General features: G+C 36.0%; 2 protein-coding genes across 2 annotated transcripts; one reads left to right on the top strand and one right to left on the bottom strand.

The window, feature by feature from the left end:
• Positions 1 to 1,909: 1,909 nt before the first annotated feature.
• LOC132177679 (uncharacterized) lies at positions 1,910 to 9,031 on the bottom strand. Its single transcript, XM_059590105.1, has 5 exons — positions 8,918 to 9,031; positions 8,469 to 8,657; positions 8,000 to 8,236; positions 3,327 to 5,621; positions 1,910 to 2,858 (listed from the first exon to the last, which is right to left on the bottom strand). Exons 1-5 carry the CDS (start codon positions 8,934 to 8,936, stop codon positions 2,185 to 2,187), a joined length of 3,414 nt encoding a protein of 1,137 aa, XP_059446088.1. The 5' UTR covers positions 8,937 to 9,031; the 3' UTR covers positions 1,910 to 2,184.
• A 4,456-nt stretch (positions 9,032 to 13,487) lies between these two features.
• LOC132177753 (protein TIC 22-like, chloroplastic) lies at positions 13,488 to 18,775 on the top strand. The gene is made up of 7 exons (XM_059590198.1): positions 13,488 to 14,190; positions 14,304 to 14,378; positions 15,938 to 15,994; positions 18,027 to 18,086; positions 18,177 to 18,257; positions 18,331 to 18,366; positions 18,508 to 18,775. The coding sequence occupies exons 1-7, from the start codon at positions 13,678 to 13,680 to the stop codon at positions 18,592 to 18,594; spliced, it is 909 nt and encodes a 302-aa protein (XP_059446181.1). The 5' UTR covers positions 13,488 to 13,677; the 3' UTR covers positions 18,595 to 18,775.
• Positions 18,776 to 22,959: the final 4,184 nt, after the last annotated feature.

Here is a 22,959-nt window from a genome sequence, read left to right as displayed (position 1 = left end):
AATAAACAATAAATAAATAAAAAAATGCTACGATTCTTCGTGGTGTTTTCCGTAAGACTTAAAAAACACCATAAAGAACCGTAGCATTTCGGTCTCTCATAATTACCAAGCACTCTAGCAGACAAGCAACACAATAGTCGTCCGACTCGTCCCTCGTGTGGTTTCTGCTTGACTCTTTGAGTGCCCTTTTCAGTAAGCTTTTGAGGTCTCAACCGCATCCAAAATTTTCCCCAGAAGATTTTTTTTGTTTCTTTTGTCGCAAGCCAACCTTGGCAAAAATACCTTCAATCTTCTTCCTCCACTGTGGCTTGTCAACTGCATTGTTGCTTCTGCCTTTGAATTCCAATAATGGCCTGCAAATCCTTCGCTCGCAATCATCCAAAAGGTCCTCAGAATCTTGCTCATCAGTTGCAGCATTATTAGCATCCGCACCCGATTCTTCTGCATTTGGTTGGGCGGAGAATCCTGTTCAATCAATAAAAATAATAATAATAATTCTATAAAAATATTGTTATTCATGAATGGATAAGTACTACTAACCAAAGTCTCTAGTGGAATTTTGAACCGAAGATTCATCTTCTACTGGAAAACACAAAAGATCTTTCAAACTCGGTCGTTGCAAAATATGTAGTAGTAATTCATCAGGAGCACACTCTTTGTGAAATTTTTTGTTGTGGGGATTTTGTTTAGCAGAATTGGTATCCTCCACAGCAACCTTAATTTCTGAAACAGGACTTTTATAATGTTTAGTTTCAGCTTGTCCCAAGTTTCTTGTCGATTCATCCCTTCCATTCTCCATAGAAGTAATTTGTCTGAATTTTTTGGGCCAATTAGCAAGGAAAAGAATTTGCAAATTTTTGCTTATATATACAAATAATAGAAATTATATGATTCTGTTCAATAAATGTATCTAACAGATGAAGATTAAATTCAATAATATAATTAAACCGGGAAAAGAAAAGGGCAAAAACCTATGTACCCCCTAAAAATGAAGAAAAGGAAGAAGAAGGGACAAGTAAATAAATTAACAAATAGATTAGAACCAATCAACTGTATTATGTATAGAATATCAACATTCAAATTCAAAAACAACTGAAGCAGAAACAACCGTGAAGATCAAGAGGAAGAGCTAACGATAAAGTCAAATTCAAAAACCAAACGTGTATCTATTAACCCTACAAGTAAAACTAGAACAAACAACCTACTCCTACGCTACGTACTTGAATCGAAAGTAGAAAATCAATCTGAAAATCTGTTCATAAAAGCAATAAAAATGAACCCAATAGACCAATGAACAAAAACAGATGACCTTAATAAAATGAAACAAACAGTTTATGCACATGCCTAGGATCCCTGATATCTCGGAGGCCTTGATCACTAAAACTCATGCTTCCAGTGACCAAATGACAAAAATCTGGATGTGATTCTTGGAGGGTTGAGATATATATGGCGCCAATATATGGGGGGATTTGAATTCCTTAAAGGTTGGCAAAATGAGATCTTTACACGTGGAATCTTCCTTTGAAGATGGCCCTCCGCTAGCTCTTGCATGAGAGCTCATACACGACGTGATTCCTCTCAAGAAAAAAGCACTAGCTGATTTTTCATCTTTCTTCAAAAGATGAAGATTTTAAGTGCTAAGAGCATGACAATTGCTTGATTTGAAAAATGTTCTCTTCAATTCACAAATAAAAATAAGTTAACAGGTCTTTAAGTAGTAACTCATTGGACTGTGGACTACGCCTCATGAAACGGAGGTCACTAGTTCAAATCCTCATCTCTCTTTCCTTACGTGGACATGTAAAAAAAAAAAAAAAAAAGGTTTAACAGGACAACACAGAAAGAAAAAACAAGTTGTGGGTCTTAAGGTTGTGAGAGAAGGATCACAAATTCACAATGATAAGCTACATGGTAAAATATGTTTAAAACCCCCCCAAAAAATAGGGTCTAGGTAAACCAAGAACAGTAACATACATGAATAAAAGTCCGAAGACCAACAGTTGTATATAACAACACTGACAGAAAGAATATGTGACACAGGTACCTAAAATCTACACAGGAGCAACATTAAAGCTAATATCAAACAAACTAGTCTCCAATGACCAAAAGTTCACCAACACAATTTTACCATGAGAAGTTGAGTGGGATGTGATCCCCATATATACTCTCACTACATTGAATATCCTAGTTTATAGATGTGCAGCAGACAAATTGTGCCCAATATGGTCTCCCCTTGACTTTCCTCTTTTCTCTCTTAATTTCTGAAGGGTATCTAGCTGGAGAGTTCCATTCTCTTTTTGTCTGTGTCTTAGCAGCCTGAGATGTAGGCGATTTGGGATCTAAAATGGAGTTTACTGTTGTGACAATAGCACCATTATCTTTTGGCACTGTTTCATCTTTCTGAATTGCAGGAGCTGGAATATCTTTTGGTTTCTTTGACTTTGCTTTGCTTTCAAGGGAAGCCTCACCCAAAAGGCTTTTTAAAGGAGTGTGTTGCTTTCCAGCACTCCAGTTCGTTACCTTGGCAATAATCTCTTCATTCTTCTTTCTCCCTTGTGATTCATTTACAACATTAGTAAGAGAAGGAAACCACCCCGCCTGCAAAGATGCAGAATGCTGTTCCGGATTCTGTCCTGTCTGAGTTTTGGAAGCACCAGTTTTTTGGTCATCCCCATCTATAGGTTCAACTAATGTCATGAAAGATGGTGCCTCAAACATGTTGTCAGAGTGCTGTCCCTCAGGTGCTGCTTTGGGCTTCTGCAAGTTGGATTTTTCTGCTTCTGTCAATGCCAGGGAATCAGATGATGGCAAAGCTTCAGCATCAGTAACTCCTGCTGCATCTGATTGGATGGAAAGCACTGTTCCATGCATAAAAAACAAGCATATAGACTGAATCAATGAAAGCCAATTCCCATTTACCACCAAAAAAAAAAATTAAAGAAAGGAAACCATAATTCTTATCAAAATAAGGTATTTATATAGAGAATTAGAAGCATTAAGGAATGAGGGGAAAAGTTCTCAAACAAGCTAAATACATCTAAATGTTTACTGATCCACCTCGATACCCTAAGGAGATCATCCATTGACAATTATCAGTTTGATTTATTAATTAATCAAAGAAAAAATAATAGTAAAAGTGATTTGAGTATGTACCATCCAATCAGATGAGAACATTTGATATTTTAACAATTTGAGGTTACATAAATGAAAAGTCATAGAGAAGGGTAGCAAACAAAATGTTACACTGTTATGCCAAATAAAAGAAAATTCTGCCTTCCAAAGAGCTCCTACTTGCCTGAATCTCAAAGAGAGAATAACAAATGTACCTGAAACAGACCCCCAGTTGCCTTCCAAACTATCAGTTTGACTAAACGAGTCAACTGAAACATCAACTGCAGATGTCGCACTCTGTTGCTTAACAAAGTTGCTTTCACCTTCCAAAGACTCCGAAGCGATTACAGAAGCACTGCCACCAAACTCTCTAGCATGGTTATCTTCAACAGCACCAGAACTTTGAACAGAAGATTCAGTCTCTAAAGGAGAGACATGCGATTCTTTTATCATGTGGTCTTCCGAAGTCTTCTGCAAGACATCCCCACCATGATATGACTCATTAGCAGTACCGACTCCAAGAGATTCTACTTGCACTTTATCATTTTCACTGATTTCCTCTTCTTTTATGCCAGTATCTGAAGGAGAGACATGCGATTCTTTTATCATGTGATCTTCCGAAGTCTTCTGCAAGATATCCCCACCATGATATGACTCATTAGCAGTACTGACTCCAAGAGATTCTACTTGCACTTTCTCATTGCCACTGATTTCCTCTTCTTTTATGCCAGTATCTGAAACACTATTGTTGCCAACTATGCTTGAATATGAAACCCCATCCAAATGCAAGGATTCATTTTCTGATAACTTCTTCACAGACCCATCAATTACGTCATCTGCAACAGTTTGCGATTCATGAAAATTGCTAGTCGATTCAGAAGTCAGTTTTGACTTCATTGAAAGCTCGTCCTCTTTAAGTCCTTCCCTGCTTTCAATTCCACCTACATCACACTTCTCAATTTTTCCCTTTTCATGAACACCGGCTTCATCACCTTGAGGTAAGTCCAACGTTGGATCAACTAAGGATTCAGAGAGACTACCAGCCAATTCAGAATTTGATTTTGAGATCTCGGTATAATTTTTCTCTGTAGCACCTATTCCATTGTTATCTCCAATTGCATCAGATCCTTCAGTCCAAGCTTTCTCAAGGTTACCAGCATGGTCCATGCCAAGTAGGTTTGTTTCTTGGTTGATTCCAGCATCAGCTGACAACTTTGCAGCATTTTCTGGATGATTCACATGTATTTCATTATTGTGAATATCATTGATCTCTTGCTCTTCATGACTCCGGACTATGTGATTTTCATCAATGTCAGGCGCCACAACTTCCACAGAGGCTCCTACTTCATCAATTGTGAACTTGTTCAGAGACACATCAGCTTCCTCCTCAACAAGCACTTCATTAACCACAGCCTTGCTTCTCCCACCTTCTCGTTCACCACTGCCTTCCAGAATATCTGAAGAAGGCATCTCAGTTCCTTCACTCAATTGCCTTGACTGGAAAGAGGAAGAATTCTTCTCAGAAGCAGAATCTTCAGCACTAACTTCTTTATCCGCAATTTTTGCAAATGAATCTAGGATTGCATATTCCTGCAGCCTAACATCTTTATTTTCTTTTAAATCTTCAACAATGTTCTCAGGAGGGTCTATTATTGACGTATCATCAGGCACAGAGAGAATATTTACATTTTCATTTCCTTCTTCCTTTCTGTTGCTACCCTCAATTATATTACTAGAATTGGCATAGGGAATTCCTTCTGCAGCACCCACCAAAATTTGAGAAGCATTCACATGATTAGCAGAATCACCAGGCACAGGAAGGACATCCACATTGTCATTCCCTTCTTCCTTGCTGTTGCCACTATCAATTATATTGCCAGAACTGGCATGGTTTACTTCTTGTGGAGCATCCACCTTGACTTGAGAATTACCAATAGAAGCACTCACATGATCAGCAGAACCAACTTCAGGGGGAAGATCATTTTGGCTCATCTTAGAACTGGAACCATCATCATCCTCTTCCACTGACTCAACAGCTCTATCAGCTGGCACAGGATCTGAAGTTCTTCCAACTGTTTCTTCCAACTTTGACACTGACTCAAATGATTCGCCAGCAAATCTACTGGGTGAGACCATAGAGTCTGTTAGATTTCTATCTAAGTTAGTTTCTTCAATTCCCTTCGCACCAGTCTCCTGTGCAACATATGCCAAAGGCCATTTGGTAACATCCTCACCAGCATTGGTCTTCTCATTTTCTTGTAACGCAGCTGTCAGACTTTCAGGCTTTAAAGCAATTGAGTCACTGGGTGGACCTTTCCTATCATGACTGCATACAATTGATTCTTCAGTTATACAATCTGAAATAGAATTTGGCATTGAACTGATGGTAGAGCTTGACACATGATCTTCGGACTGTGGTGTACTCCCCAACTGATTTGTTGTACCTTCAGGAGCTTCAGGATTTCCCATTTGGCTGCTATCCATTGAAATACTTGGTGGTTGAATAATATCTGCAAAGTTATATAGAAACAATTACTTTAAAAAACCAAGTTATATGGAGGAAAACGAACTTGTTAATTTAACGTCACATATTACATCCCAAAAAACATGCCTGATACAAGATTTAATGAAGGCCCTTCTTGGAAGGAAAAAAAGAAAGAAAGTGTATTGAGGGTTGCACTTGTATATCTCTCAGGAGTCAAGAACAAAAGTATATGCATTCAAGCTACAAAAATGGACAAAAATAAATACAGTGATAAAAAAAAATTCACTAAATGTAGTAAAAACAATATATTTTGTAGACGTAAGCTTTACCTAGTAGGTCTGACTAAGGTTGACCGTCATCTAAGTGGGATTCAGAACCTATACAAAAAGATACTTTAAAATGTGGTAACTTCTCTTATTGTGGCACTCAGATCCCCTATAAATGATTATTACAAAATTTATCACTGTTTATGATAACTTAGCATCATAGCATACTTTTCCTTCTTACTAGTTCTGTATGACTTCGCTTCGTTAGTATTTAAAAAATAAAAAAATGTGCTCCACCATGTAGAGGGCATATGATCATGACAGCACTCCAGTCACCATCTGAGAAAATAGTGATTTTCCCAATCCAAGCAGGTCAACATGATAACAGAGATTTTCCTTATGTAAAAATAAGGAATTAGTGTGTGCTGAAAAATGGACTTTTCCTTCTAAGTGGAGGATAGGAAAAAGAATCTTGCATCTATCTCGAGTTGCTCCCTTGAGCGATCTATCCATGGTTTTGCGACGTCGAGTTTGCTCTATTCTCTTAGCTCGGGCTCCCTATCAAGCTTCACTTCACGCATGATAGCAGCATTATTGGGGAAGGAAGTCTCTCGCTAGTGCACCTCACCCAAGGTTCACATCACTAGGTCAATTCATGCTTTGACACACTGCTGCCTTGTGTTTTCAACAGAGTGTTGTGCCATACTTTGAGAATGACACAGTTCAAAGGAACTCTAACTCATTTGGGCGAAAGCCCCTTCTTTCAATCCCGAAGAGAGGCCTGGAAGAATTGATTGATAATACCAATTGAAAAGACTCTTGAGACTGTGTACTTTATAAAATTCAATTATGCATTATTCTATTGTCTTCTAAAGTCATGTGAAATCCTTGGTCATTTGCACCTGAGTTTCTAAATGAAAAGCCTCCAGAGCTGACACATTTCTTAGAAACACAATGGCTAAATACTTCAGGCAGAAAAACCATGGAAGAACCTTGAGATAAGAAAAATATCATTATCTGGAGTAAGAATTGAGAAACAATTAAGAGGATCAGACTGCTAGAGAATTCGTAATTGTAAAACCATATTAACTAAGCAGCATTTCTTTTTCTTTTTCCTCTTGATGTTGGTCGATATGCAAGGCAACGGTTATGTCTTCAAATTATTTAAGGTTGTATAACGTGAAATTAACCCTAATCTGTATCTATATGGATAAAAAGTACAAAGAGGTGAAATTTTTTTCACACTTATTCAAATAATGACCCTCCACCAATGATAATGCCTGGCAATTCACCAACTTAGCCAACTACCTAGCCTAACACAGTAACACCCATACGCACAATTGAGAAAACCTTCCACCAATAAGACACCTGATCTCCCACTAAAGCTAACTTCTCCCTACCCATCATACCCGTCAACTAGGAATATAAACTTCTCCCTTGACCACATTATAGCATAACTGTCACTCTCTTGAATTTATTTCAGGCCCTCTCTTCTCCAAAATCATTCACTTGAATGGCATCAATTTTATATTTCTTGACAGAACAGCTCTAATCTTACATTCCATACTCCCACTAATAGAATCATTCCATTAATGTTTCTATTGTTTATCCCTCCACCTATAGCAGCATCGGTATCTTCTTTCATTACCTAATCATCAATGTCTTGTTTCCTTAATTAGTTGGACCGGCATTTTTCTCGCTTATCAAAACTTCTTCGTGTTCCTGGTTTTTGTTACCTTTTCCCTTTTAAATTTTATTTTTTGATGAATTTCCATCCACGTTTCTTTTTATTTTCTTCCTTGCAATGGGTTGCTCCTATTCTGAAATTAAAATAGGACATAATGAACGAAAATTTAGATGCATATTTATTTATTTATTTTTATTATTGGTAAGTTACATTCACCCGGTGGGACTTGAGCCCACGACCTCACCCTCCACCTTGCCACAAAGGGAGGAAGTACCATTTGAGATAAAGCTCATTGGCATATTTGAGATAAGATGCAGATAGATGTTATGGATATATCCTTCTAACTGTAATTAAATGTCTCAACTACTCAAGCATATATTGCTGAACCTTTTTTTGTGATGTACAAAAACAGTTAATATCAATAAATATTAAGGTCCACCAAAAACTTACCAGCCAAGCCACCATCCTTAAATGATTGGCCGACATTTGGAACGTCCTTGGCACCCTTTTCCACATTAGTTGCTGGTTCTCGAACATCCTCAAATCGTTCTTCATTTCCTGAATTAATTCCACTATCCGGAAATTCTGTAGCAGCATCCGAAAATAGGTCATCTTCTGATCTACTTGATCTTCCCCCAATTCCACCTAGTCCCTTCCCATTGTTGCTTGTCTCCAACATTTTAGGACCTTTAAACACCCAAATTCACCGACAATAACACATTAAATTCAATATATATAGCCTTCTATTTTAATGCTAGAAAACAACCGAAAAGAAATATATTGCTTTCTTTTTTTTTTTTTTAAGATTCAAACGTCAACAATTTGTTTTCATTATATTTTCCCAGTAACCAAACAGAGCACACATAACAGAAAGATGTGTATAAAATATTAATATCCATATAAAAGCAAGATTTCTCACTAGGGGGTTTGTTATCTTCATCAGAGAGGTGGTCATCATCAGAAACATTCCCCTCTGAGTCAACCAGAGTGTAGCCTTCAATAGTCCCACAAATCCTCCTGTGCGCTCGTCTGTGTCTGGCGCTGGGGTGCGGATTTGGGAAGGGCCAACCACATTTGCGACAAACATAAACTCCATGGCCCTCATGCCCTGCAAGATCAAGAAAAACAAAACCCCGAAATCTTTCACAAACAAAATCAGGAGAAAGCATAAAATTCCAAAAACAACTTCCACAAAAATGCTTTAGAAAGAAAACCCATCAAAATTCCCATACCAAATCAAGAACCAGAAATCCCCACAGAGAAAAGATCCAAGATTTACATACATACATAGAGAAAATAACAACAACAAAAAACACACACACAAATGATACAAAAAGAATCAAACATAGCCTGGTGTATGAAGCTTACTCTGATCTTGGTGATCCATCTCTTTGGAATGATGTGAAGCAACAACTTACAGTAGAGAGAGAGAGGGAGAGAGAGAGAGAGACAAATGCAGTAGACCAAGAAAGGGTTTAGAGAACTGAAATCAGAAAGCACTGCACTTGACACTTCTGGGAAAGTCTTTTCTGTGTGGGCCACTGACTGGTACGTACGGTGAGTGACAGCGATGCCAATGGATTTACTCATACCATAAAAAAGCTGCTAAATTATAGGTAAATTTGCTTAATCAGTGTTCGTTACACCTATTTGTAATAAATTATTAGTTGCAACATTCATATATAATAAATAGGCCTTATGTAATTCTTTTATTTTTATTTTTATTTTTTACTTATAAGACATATTTATTATTTGACAGTTTTTTCCCAAAAAAAAAAAAATTAGGTGTTGGGAAAGTATTTGCTATTTTTGAATATCATATCGAATTTTTATAATAATTTTATATCACAATAATCTAATTATAAATGGGTATAATTATATAGACCCATTTTTTTTCTTTTCTGAATAATAATTAAACAAGCGCTTTTGATAGTTGTACTTTTGGGATGTGGCTAGTGGCAAATGCATCTTTTTGGTACAACTACTATGCATTGTTGTTAACTGCAGCTTTTGGCTCCGTTGCATGTGAAAGAACCTGCACAACACGTGTTTTGGCCCCAATGACTCTTTCAATTTTATCGAAGGGCATCTCTCAATTCTCTCACCTTTTTCTTTTTTCTTTTTTCTTTCTTCTTTGTACTTTTAGTGGCAATGACTTTGACGTCTTTGCAATTGCCTGTGACATAACTTTCACCACGGCGAATAAAATAAGTGCTACATCCACGAGGTCAAACGGTATTCGTCATGCAAGAGACTTTGATGTTCTTTATCCAATCATATATTGCTGTGATTTAGGTACGTCCCCAATCAATACTATAATCGCTGCAATTGTTTGTTTATATTTGATTTTTCCCGAAGCAACGACCAGGACATATTCATAGCCGACACGAGTCACACGACCAGAGACGCGATACTATATGTAGATACTATAAAACAATACAATACACCTCTTTTCTTTTTTCTTTTTCTTTTTCTTTTTTTCTCCAAGTAAATTTTAAAAGAATTAAGTGTATGCTAGGTGAGATGGGATCTGGATCCCCTCCAATCGAAAAGAAATTTGAGATTTTCGAATTATTAATTGTAGTTCTTTATTTTAAATTTAATGGTCTATTAAATCATTTAAATCTCAGTAAAACAAAAGTCAGCATTTAATGTCTTATTTATACAAAAGCAGCTCGCATTTTATAGATCATTAAATTTAAAATGAAGGATCACGATTAATAATTGGAGAATCTCTAATTTTTCCTCAAATGGATAAGATCTCAATTCAGGTGAGATATTCTTCCTCTTAATTTGTCTTATTTCTTATCTATGTATATATTTTTATTTAGTAGGTGAGAATCTGAGATACTCTTCCTCTTAATTTGTCTTTTTTCTTATCTATATATATTTTTATTTTGTATTATAAATTATATAATTTTAATAACAATTATAAAACAGATAAAAGACTTGTCTTTAAGCCAAAATATATAATAGGAAAAGTATTTGCTTGCGTTGATGCTTGACTTTTAAGTTCAGGTATGAAATTAGAGGGGAGCCAGCCAACTAGGGTCTGGCTCAATTTAGTTAAAATATTTGGTAAAGTCCACTTAACTTCCTTAAACTATCATTTCAATGATAATTTATCTTTCAAATTATCAATTGAGACAATTTACTCCCCAAACTACTAAAACAATAACAATATACTCCCAATATTAGCAAAGTGAAGAAATTACCCCTATATAATTTTCAATAAAGCAAAAATACCCTTAAACTTTTGAAGAAAAAAAAAATTAGTATTTTTGTTTTTATTTTAGTAAGAGTAAATTTGTTATTTTGTTAAAAGTGGAGGTACATTGTCATTGTTTTGGTAGTTTGGGAGGTAAATTGTCGCAATTGATAGTTTGAGTGGTAGATTATTATTGGAGTGATAGGGTTAAATGAACTTTACCCTAAAATATTTATATATGTTTTCAAGAGGTAGATCAATCGACTGTGGATCACGCTTCATGAAGCGGAGGTCACTAATTTGAATCTCCTCCATCTTCTTGTGCGGACATGTCAAAAAAATAATATATATATATATATATATATATATAGAAAGTGAGAGAGAGAGAGAGTTAAAAAATTGTTTTAAAAATATTTATATATGGTTAAATATGTTTTTTTTTTTTTTTTATTGCCTAAAAATTGTAATTTATCCCTCGTTCATTCTTTTAATCCCTAAATGAAAAATCCTAATTTCTTTCCTGTTTAAACCCATATCTAATCTTTTTTTCAACAAAAACAAATGTACTATAAAATCAATAATTTAGGGAAGAAGAATATTAGGCTTACAAACAAATTTCTCCTCTTAAGAGAATTAGCAATATGCAGTCACAGAGCAGCATCAATGCTTAGGGCGAATTCGGTAAATCATAATAGAAAATAATACCCAAAAAAAAAAAAAAATCACACTCAAAGAAGCCTTTAGAATTTCAATAGAGTCCTTATCCAGTGCATAGTTATAAACATGGTTGCATTTAAATATTAGGGGGAAATAAAATAATATATTTCTCTTTCTTTTCAATTATAGTATTTTTTACTGAACTCTTTTCCCTTATATTATAAATAAATAAATAAAATTTATCTTTAGAGAAATATTGTCGTACATCAATGCTTATCTTACTCCATTTGATAATGTTAGTTGTTGGATGGCATCAGTTACTGACTATTGTGTCCTTTTTACCGAGAAAGAAGAAGAATATCAATGAAATCGGAAATGTGGGGTCACAAAGCGCCATAATAGGGTATTGGATGAACTATACTGAAAATCTGCTCGGTATGGGAATATCCGAATATCTCTCATGGATTCTATTGGTTTGAAGTTTGAATACATATTTTCTCCCATTTCCATTATGCACACAAGAGGTTACTCGATTGGATTTTCATTAATTCACTGTTGAGATTGCCAACAAGAGTGGGTGGTTAATTGTAAAATGAGAGTTGACAAATATTATTGTTTGAATTACTAGTAATTCAGAAAAATATTTGCATGAATCTCAATGGGATCATTAGTGAATATTTGGTCAATGATACATGTGACCACCATGTCTTAGTGGCACATTGCTTCCACACCTTTAAAAATTAGGAAAAGTTACAATTTACCCTGAAAAGTTGACAGTATTTTTCAATTCGAATACTAAAGTTTCAATTTTTGCAATCCACCCCCCAAAGTTCTATTTTTTTTTTTTTCAATTTGACTAATTGTATCCAAAAATTTTCATATTGCCCTTAATTTTTATTTATTTTATTTTTTATAACAAAAATTTAAAAAAAATCAGGGGGCTATCGGGCCATTTTTGCACTCCCAAATTTTTTTATTATTATAAAAAATAAAAATTATGGGCAGTATGAAAAATTTGGGATAATATTGGTCGAATTAAAAAAAAAAATTGGAATTTTGTGAAGCTGGATTGCAAAAATTAAAACTTTGGTGTTCGAATTAAAAAACTCTGTCAACTTTAAGGAGTAAACTATAATTTTCCCTAAAAACTAATTGTATTTGTCAATTGAAAAATTGGTCTCTCTTTCCTTCTCCTCTTATGAGTTTCTCTTCCCTTTTTACGTCAACAACAACATAAATCGGTTGTAAGTGTACTTTGCCTGTTCTTTCATTGGTTTTGTTAAAGTAAATTAGGATGTTACCGTGGACAAAGAAAAGCAGGATGAGTGTAATACCTTAGTTTCATACTGGAAAAATTAGAAGTAGCCCACATATATAATGTCAATGATTTATAAAAATAATTATGAATATTAAGTCTCACATGACCTAGTTAACGTTACTAGGTAGCTTAACTTAGAAAAAAGTGTTAGATACATTTGCGCTATAATTCAAAAAGGAATACTTAATTTAGAGTTTCTATAAAATTTCTTATAAAGTCCAATTTCACATATTAATTAAGCAATGTGAAATTTAGTACTTATGACTATCTTTATAAATCATCTATTTTATGTGAACTATTCTTCATTTTTTCAATATAAGACCGAGATGTTACAATAAAAATTTCCATAATATTTAGAGATCATTAAGGATGTATCCCGATCACCATGTGTGATTCAAAACCAAGTATAATGGGCCTTGTCATTGATGAGGCATTAGTAAGCTGTTATATGAATGTGCATAATGCCAATTTTTAAGGAGATACTTTAATTGAAAGGGAAGGAATTAGAGTCGATATGATCAAGTGATTGATGATGTTTAATAATGCTAAGGCGCTTACAAGGGTGGCAAGTGAAGCGTGTTAGTGTTAGGAGAGAAGCTAATGAAGCGGCTCAGGAAAATCTTATTTTGTTTTTATTTCAAACAAATTAGTTATACAATATATTAACAATGTATTGTGTCGTATACATTCCCTGTCTAGTCTCATATTATGGGATTTTCAAACTTAGGGCAAGGTAACACCTTGTGGTGCAATTGATTTTCCCCCCTTTTTGGCTCACAATCACTTACTTTTGTGGGTCTCAAGTTCCACCCAAAAGGCCAAAACCCTCTTTTTCCTTCACCCAAAACCCCTCTTCTCTTCAGTCTTCACCCCTCGTTCATCACTACTTCATTCGCACTCAATCTCCACTTGAACTTGACCACACCCCCTTCCTTTCCCGAGAAAATGAATCCCGAAAACTCCAAACAACCCCCGCAACTCAACCTCCAACGAGCGTTCTCTGACCTCCAACATCATTGCTCTAAGCTCCTCCACAACCTTCCCAACCCATCTTCCTTCAAAACCCACATTCAATCTGCCGTCTCCAACTTCCAGAACCATGCAAAACACGCCCTGGACCCCAAAATTTCGGGCTCTTCTTCTGGGAAAAACCCGGTCTGGGCTCGGATTGCCGAACCCAATAAGACCCAGGTCGCGCCGGCTAGCCAATCTGGTGGTAGTGGTGGTCGTGTCGCCCTGTCGATCGAGGCCATTGAAGAGCGGCTGGCGGGCGTGCCCGTCTACGCGCTAAGCAATGCGGTCGATGAGTTCGTGCTGGTTTCGGGCGTCTCGACCAGGAAATCTCTCGGGTTGTTCTGTTTCAAGAAAGAGGACGCGGAGGCGCTTCTTGAGCAGATTAGGAGCTTGGACCCCTCAATGCAAAGTGGGTCCAAGGTGGTGGCTGTTGCTCTGAATAAGGTGGGTGGTTGAATTTCTTGGTTTTACTGTTTAATTCAGTGCATTCTCGGTGTTTAGGAAGAGAATAAAATTGGTGGAGTTGGAGTCTAATGGGCTTTTGTTCTTTCTTACAGGTCTTTCACTTGAAGCTCGATGGGGTGGCCTTCAGGTTGATTCCGGAGTCTTCGCAAGTCCAAAACGCTCTTAGGGTGAGAGATTTAGTGGCATAAAGTTGATATATATATATATATATATGTTCTTGTGCTTTCGGCATTTGAATTTGGTTTAGGTTTTTGGAACACTACTTGTGCTAATTGTGAGATGGTTGTATAGGCTGCCATTTATCCGATATTATGTGAGCCGGGGTTTCAGACCTCGATATGATACCTCTCCCTAACCTTCAACAAAATAAGTTAAGAGTTTCCACGGTTTATTTACCTTTAATGAGAATTCCGAACATATGTACGTCTTACAGCTTTCATTCTAATCCCGACTTTCAGTGATATGTGGTATAGATAGAATATAAACCTTTTCTCTTTGTCCCCAACGGAAATTTTAGTTGCCTGTGAAATTCTTTGGAAACAATTTCTGAGAAAATGCCTGCCAGGAAGGCTTCAATTGGCTTGTGCATGAAATTCACACATAGGGAAGCTCTCATATGACAGGATATTTAACACTCTTCCTCACACCAACACTTTCATCCTATTGAAAAGAAGGTTAGAGACAGAGGAAGGGTAAACTGTATGAAAAGATTGTAGAACTTAGGATTTGGTAATCCTTGATACATTTTGGTTCAGCTGGCTGTTCATTTTGGGCAGTACGGATTAATCTGATCTTTCATTAAGCTAATATACCAGATGATAGCATTAGGTTTTGTTTTTAGTTGCGACTATATTGAATATGTGTTTGCTATTTGTGAGCCAATAACTAGAATCATGAGCAACACAGACAAGCAAAATTTATATTCATCAAGTGAACTATCTTCAATGAAACAGTTAGGAAAGGAACCCTTACTGCTATGAAGTTAACAGTGGTTAATTGCAACAATCTCTTTGCTTGACTATTAACTTATGATAAAAGCAATTACAAAATTGCTATTTCCATGGTTGAGTTGAGGAGATACACTCCGACAACTACTCACTTGCTGGTTGGCGTTGCCTTTTCGGTGCATGGCATAGGGTACTAAGGGTAGTATCAGTTGTCATCACATCATTGATTCTCTCTCTCTCTCTCTCTCTCTCTCTCTCAGTTTTATTTTCCCTTACCTCCCTCCTCCGCCTCGTTATTGGAGAAATAAGAGCACTTCATGTATGCCCATTTGGGTGTGCTTCAACTGGAGGACTGTGGACTGAATGTGAAATGAATTTATTGAACTCTGCTGTATTGGCACTAAATCTGAGACACTTTCCCAGCCAAAATATGTAAGATCAATTTATGATTTTGTTGAATCCATTATGTCCTACTTTTTGAGTTAAAAAATCATAATTTTTTATATGCTTAAAGTATGTTTGAAAGGTGTGTAATAAAGGATAAATAGAATATTTGAACAGTTAATGTCTTAATAATTTTGCGTGAATACTTCTCTTAAGAAGAATGTGAGCTTGATAATGATGCAACTGTTCTCCCAGCCAAAAATATATGTCGTTAGTTCCTACTCTTTTCTGAAATTTTTTTGTATAAGAAAATTATTTGATTTTACCTAATTTATAATCATTATCGTAGCAGTGCTGCAGTACATATTAACAATGATTTCTTTTTCTGTGTGTAGGAGATGGAAAAGGCTGGTATTTCTGATGATGGCTTCTCTGGGGTTCCAGTTTTCCAGGTTCTTTTCTTAGCAACGTCCAGTCTAAATGATTCACATGCTGCGTAGGGGGGTGTGTGTGTGTGTGTATATATGTTGATTGAGAGAACAAGGAATTTTCAAGACACGTAAAACCTACTTTAATAATTGAATAAAACATATAATAATGCATAATAATCTTTAGGGGGAAAGGCAAGTCTCAGGCCATCTAGCATTGAGGGCATCAGGGGGTCTTGGATTTTGCCGTTGTGGGATTTGGGTTTGTCGGGTTTTGGGTTTGTGGGGTTTGGGTTTGAGGGCCTGGGTTGGAGCCTCTGTGTATATTGCTTGTGTACTTAGGGGCGCTTTATGCTTTTTTAATAAAATATTATTCATAAAAAAAAAATAATCGTAGGAAAAAATAAATGAATGAAGCATTTCCCACTTTAGACCTTGTATAATGAAGATGGCAGCAAATCTATTTTAGAAATTGCATGGTTGACGTCTCAGAATACTTGTCGTACCTGTAGTTTGTGCAATGGATTTGTTGGGATGCATGGTGAATGTGTGTGTATGTGTGTTTTTTTTATTTCCTTTCATTTTTCATGGATACCATACAAATATGGTAGGGTAAGGCTTAGATGTGGATGGATAGGTTTGGGTAAAAACTTGTTCTTAATAAAAAAATTATTAGAAACAAGGTTTCTAGTGATTTAGAAAGTTAGAGACCTTCAAAATTCCAAACCTGTTTACATATCAAACATAAATTATGGTCCCTCTTCCCCAACAATTCACACCACCACTGCTTTTCACCAACTCCAGATTTCATCATTTTAAGACATCGCCGTCATTCCAACTGCTGCACTCTAAAACATGCTTCTGCTGCCTCTTCCATGATGGCCTGCCACCCTCACTGCAACTGCAACACTCTAAACCATGCTTCTGCTACCTCTTCCATGACTGCCTTTATGGTGGTCTTCAAGGACATTTTACGTGCTTATTTTCTAGTGAAGAAGAAATTGGAAATGGTAATATTCATTATATATCTATTTTTTCTTTAATTTGTCCCTTGTTAACTTGCATGGTGGAAACATATTGCATGCAAGTCATATTAGAATCTGTATATGATACTAGTCACTGGAAGCTATTGTTGTCATTTTGGATGCATGATTGATTATTAAGTTTCTGTAGCCATCCTGTATGAACATTATCCTTTTGAGCCATGTAGTGGATGCGGCTTTGAGTCAAAAGGAAACTTGCTCTGGGATCCTTGTTCTATTTGCCTTTAGCATGGCCATACCATGTAGAGCTTGCATGACTTAGAAAAGATATAGGTTGTAATTTGGTAAAATAGGAGTTGGAATAAAGTGGTAGTAAGGATTGAGCTTAATAACTGCTTTCAAAGTTTGAGCTTAAAAGACACACCAATGGTGGCTGTAAAATATAATCCTGAAAACTGCCTGGCCAGGTTTTTTGGCCAAATAAATAATGTAGATTCGGCTGTCTTCAGCTGTCCAATTTTCACTGGGTTAGATTTGTTCTTCCAAAAGTTACCTGGAAAGTGGTGTGTTTGCGTTCATTGTATAGGTGGGGGTACGTGGTACACTCCTATGTCCAGTACGCAGTATGTTGGGGATATTCTTAGGTTGTTTCCTATTTAAGATCAGGCTTTGCTTCAAAAAGCTTTTTTGGATGTACTGATACGTGTAATGTCTGTTGTGTTTGTATGTATGCACACATAGGCAAGTATTTATCTTTCCTATATTATTATAGTTTCTTTTATAAAGTTTTAGCCAAATGTTCCATTTTTATTCAACATTGATGAACAAATACAGTACATTGGGATTGCTAGTTTGGTGAATTGAACATGGAAAGTACCACGAATCAAGACTCAATCTGGCTTTTTGGCTTGTGGGGGGGTGGGTAGGTGAATCCAAAAAGTCTGGTTTTGCTATGACCATGGTTTTAAGAAATGGCCTTCTCTTGTCATTATAATATTTACTTTGGTCCACAGACATGTACATTCAAACATGATTTTCTATACTAGTCTTGAACCGTTTTATTTGGATTTCAGTCACGGAGCTTGATACTAAAGAGCCAAAACAAGAGCTATCGCCCAGCTTTTTTCAGAAAGGTTAGTTAGGAAATCATGCTTTTTGACATGCAATATTCTGGTTAGGCTTCATATCATGTTATAGTTCTTCTTGTCTTGGTATTCTTATAGGAGGATTTAGAAAATTCCCTACTAAGGGCTGCTCGCGACCAGAACCAATTAAATCCTGCTTACAGACGAGGGGATATTCAGGTATGGGGTTTCCATGCCTTTCTGTTGGCAAAGTCTCTCGTTCTATGGACTTAATTTCATTTTATCTTTGTAGGTTGCTGTTCTGGAGGAGGTACTTAAGGGCATGAAGGTAAGGAGCCTCTGTATGGAAAATTTTTAGTTATTCATCATCTAGTTGGTTGGCCGGAAGATGGAAGATTGTGTGCTTATTTGCCTCTTTTGTTTCCTTGGATTTTCAATTCTTCTCCTATCTTATATTGATTTTTTGCAGGAGAGTTCTACGGCAATGTGGGATGACATCGTTTTCATACCTCCCGGTTTCGATCTTGCTACTGATCCCACCGAGAGGCAACTATAAAATGAGTAGGTCATGGCATCTTTAACTTGATCAATCAATTCAGTAGTTATTTGAGAGCTTTCTTTTTATATTTTTGGCATTATCTTGTACGGTAGATATGGAAGACCTACTGAAGTTAAGGACTGGGCATGTAGCTACGCGTATATACCATCTCAGCTATGAAATATACTATTTTTGTTAATAGTACCGAGTCAAATTTGGCTTCCTTTATTTTACATTTTCATTTTTCTTCCGGAATTAGCTTACTGCGGAGATAACTTGGACTTGAAGATTATTGAAGTGTGGATTTCATAGCATATTCTAGCTTTGAAATCTTATACAAGTGTGAATATCCACTTCAGAACAAGCAACCATAATGTCGTTTAATGTGAATTTGGAAATTTGCACCTAGTGATGTATATGATGTAACACTATTTAAAAATTTTAAATGACGTGATAATAAATACAATATTAGATATGTGAAATGTAAACTTGACTATGAAATGGCTCATTTGTTGATGCTTTGATGGGTTTGACGACTCGGCATCAACAACGGGTTGCGGGTGTAGCAGCTCTTCAATGAGTGAGAGCCAGTGGTAATGTGTCGATACCCATTCCTCTGAATGAGTGATTGAGGGTGGGCAACTAGGGCTTCCTGGAGAAATCTACCTAGAATAAAAGAAGTTTTTGGAGGTTGTCCCCTTCAATTGCTGGTCAGTGAAATAGAGAGGTCCTATTCATGTTCATGGGGAGTACAAGGATAAGTCAAGATCAGGCCTTCAATTATCTTATCATAAAAATAAATAAAGACACTTTCCAACCATTGCAATTATAGGGAGACTTGAAAGCCAATAGGGTTGCTTTTATTGCTAGATAACCACTATTGAAGACCATCTGCATATGGGTGGTCTGGTGTTTTTATGGTCCTTTTGTGTTAAAGGAGGAGAGGGGATCTGCTTATATTTTACATTTCAATCAGGCAGCAGTTGTGATTGGACTCCCCATTCCCATCACCATTTCTTATCTATTCTTAGCTTTTAAGGGTTTGGTATGCGGCCTCATCACTAACCATCAATCATTTTTCGTTGCATTATTTGTGATAGCACAAGTTTCTATACTAGGAATAATAATGCATTTTTTTTTTTTCATTTTTACTTAATTAACATCATAAAACGACATTTTCCCCCGTTTTTAATGTTGTTAGTTATAATAAAGTTGGCTACTTTTGATAAAGGTTAATTATTGGTCATTATATATTGATGTCAAAGGAAATTCCTCTCATTGCTTTGGCCCATCTAAAAATGCCTCCGGCGAATGAGATCCCCAGCTTTGAGAATGTTATTTATTTTGCAGAACCTTTTATTATTATAATTATACATTTTTAATATTTTCTTTATTAGAGTAATGTTATGTAACAACTTTCCATCCCGATCACTAAACTCGGAATCTTTGTTTGATTATTAGTTTATCTTATGCTTCTTCCACCCTTCCAAATAAATAAAATAAAAAATGCAGTCGTTATCTTTGTTGTTGGGAAAGAGCTTTTTCTTTTTCTTTTTTCATTTAGGAGTTTGAGAGCAAACCTTTTCAATAAGGTTAGTGAAAACCATCTCTACAATTTTATTTTATTTTCCTAGGCAAATCAAAGAAAGAATACAATGAATATAAGTGGAGCTGAATAGGAGAGGGAGAGAAACCACAAAGGGAATTCACTTCACCTATCACTACATGCATGTTGGGAAAATTTTCTTATGTTGGACAAAAACTACTTATGGGAAGATAACTAGGGATCGAGATCAGTTGTAATTCCTGTCTATATTGTAGTTAATTCTTTTCAATTGTAAGAGGTTTTTGATAGAATCCACATGTTTGAATAAGTGTTTTGTTGATCCGAAACCTGTTTAGGCACATAGACCTCATGAGGGCTTCTCACAATTATAATATTGTAGCCGGTTCTTTTTAATTGTGAGAGGTTTTTCAATGGAACCCACCTGCTTGAATAAGTGTTCTATTTATCCGAAACCTGTTCAGACACATAGACCTCATGAGGGCTTTTCACGATTACAAGATTTTAGCCGATTCTTTTTAATTGTGAGAAGTTTTTCGATGGAACCCACTTGCTTGAATAAGTGTTCTGTTCATCTGAAACCTGTTCAAACACATAGACCTCATGAGGGCTTCTCACAATTACAAGATTGTAACTGATTCTTTTTAATTGTGAGAGGTTTTTCAATGGAACCTACCTGTTTGAATATGTGTTCTATCGATCCGAAACCTGTTTAGACACATAGACCTTGTGAAGGTTTCTCACACATACAATGAATCCCCAGCAATCTGGTCCCACAATTAAACAAAATTATGACCCTATAACTTCACCGCAAATAAAATAGTTTTTCAAGGAAATGGGCAATTCCTTCGGTCCTTTTCTCTCTCTCCCTCCTTTGAGAGAGGTTGCAATCACTCAGATTAAAGTTCGACACTGAATGTCTAAGTTGTCTCTGCTTTATGTCATCTATTAGACAAACAACACTTCTCCCAAAAGGATTGCACAGGAACAAAAAAAAAAAAATGTGATAGGCAAGTTTCACCGAAATTAAAATGGTCTTTTATAATGCTTTACTTCATTATTGATGCTTTTGGCCATTACCTACTTTATTAGCTGTTTAGATTGTTTTGTTTTTGAATACTTGTTAATATTGTAAGGTAAATAATTAGTCACAATAATTAGGAAAATCAATGGGATTAAGATATTTATTTGTTTGATATGATAGACGTTGGAAAGTGGTCAAACAAGTCTCACATCCGAAAATGAAATGAAATGATGTTGTTGTTGTTTTGTTTAAGATTCAAAATCAATAGAAATCACGCGTCTAATGTGACAAATTCCCAAATACAAAGCATCTTTTAGCAAACAAAATTAATCATGGGGGGCCCATTGCAAAGTCAGCACCGCCGCGGTTGCTTGCTGGGTTCATGGGTTTTGACATTATGTGCCCATCCTACACTTAATACACAGTAATATATCCTGTGGTCCGCTCCCCTACCACGGGATTCTTTGTGGGGTTTCTTCTTCTTCTTCTTCTTCTCGCAGGATGATGATGCTTCATGGGAACATCCATGCTGCAGGCTACGTCTTCATTTATTCAAATTCCATGCTAAAAAGCTGTCTTTAGCTGTCATGTGCTTCTTTTTCCTCCCACCCTCTTGTTTTCTATCAAAAAAGTATGCATTGTTGAACCCTTTTAACTTGGCTTCCTATGAATGGAACTTGACTCCTCTCATCACAATGATGAGAAAAGCTTGTTATATTACTGCTCAAGGGTGGCCTGTTTAGCACTCCATCAAGGCTCAAACTTTGACGGAACATGTAACACCGCATTCCCACATTAAGAAGATTCCCACATTAAGAAGATGGATAATCACATTACTCACGAGTCGGATTGGTTTTTTATGAAGTAAAACTTGGTTTTATAAGTGATTTTATGGAGCTAACGCTTTTCTTAAGCCATTACAAATAGTAGCGAAGCAACCTATCTAGTAACTCCATGTGGTACTTGAGCATTGCATGATGTGACCCAATAAGAACCTCAATAATTTAAGGAAGGGAGATTGTAACACCTCAATCCCACGTTAGGAAAGATGAATAACCACATAAGGTGAGTATGGGTACTAAATCCCATATTGGTTCCTTGGGTGAAACTGTACTTTATAAGTGGTTTTAAAGAACTCTAAATTAACTAGCATTTTTCCTAAGCATGAGCCAAAGGATTTCTTCATTTTTTCTACTTTTTTTTTTTAAAAAAAAAAAAAAAAAAAAAAACAGGGGAAGCCCTGTTGTTAAGAGCAGCTGGGTTGGTTTACCATCTCCATCGGTGTAAACGTAATATGCCAATCCAAATTCGATCAACTCACTTCAATTAGATTCAGCTTGTCTGGATACAGCTTTGTGAGAATCAACTATTAGGTCTACTTTAAACCATTTTACGGGAGATGTGAGATCAAATATTCCCTAGAAAATATATAATACCAAAGAGAGAAAATACCCATGAAGACAGCTAGGTTAAGTCATGAGTTATAACTATATACAAAATGAGTATATCTATAAAATCATCTTATAAGAGATTCAAATACGAAAGTTTTCTAGTTTGCTATAAACATGTAAAAACAAAATCCATATTTAAAGTTATAAAGATTTGACATAAGAGTAGATATGTTGTATGGGGGTAAAAGGTTAAACATCTGAGGGGCAACCATATAAAAAGTATTATTTTTATAGAAGTTCTAAAAAAAATTTAGATTGCTGGATGCCTAGAAACCCCCAAGGAAAGGCAAGAACTGCTTATAGTGAAAAAATAACTGGAGTACTCTTCCAATCATCCCATTTTC

This window comes from Corylus avellana, chromosome ca4, assembly GCF_901000735.1.
Source record: "Corylus avellana chromosome ca4, CavTom2PMs-1.0".
NCBI classification, from domain to species: Eukaryota; Viridiplantae; Streptophyta; class Magnoliopsida; order Fagales; family Betulaceae; genus Corylus; species Corylus avellana.
The sequence above is the reverse complement of the archived record's forward strand: the minus strand, read 5'-3'. Positions and strand labels throughout refer to the sequence as shown.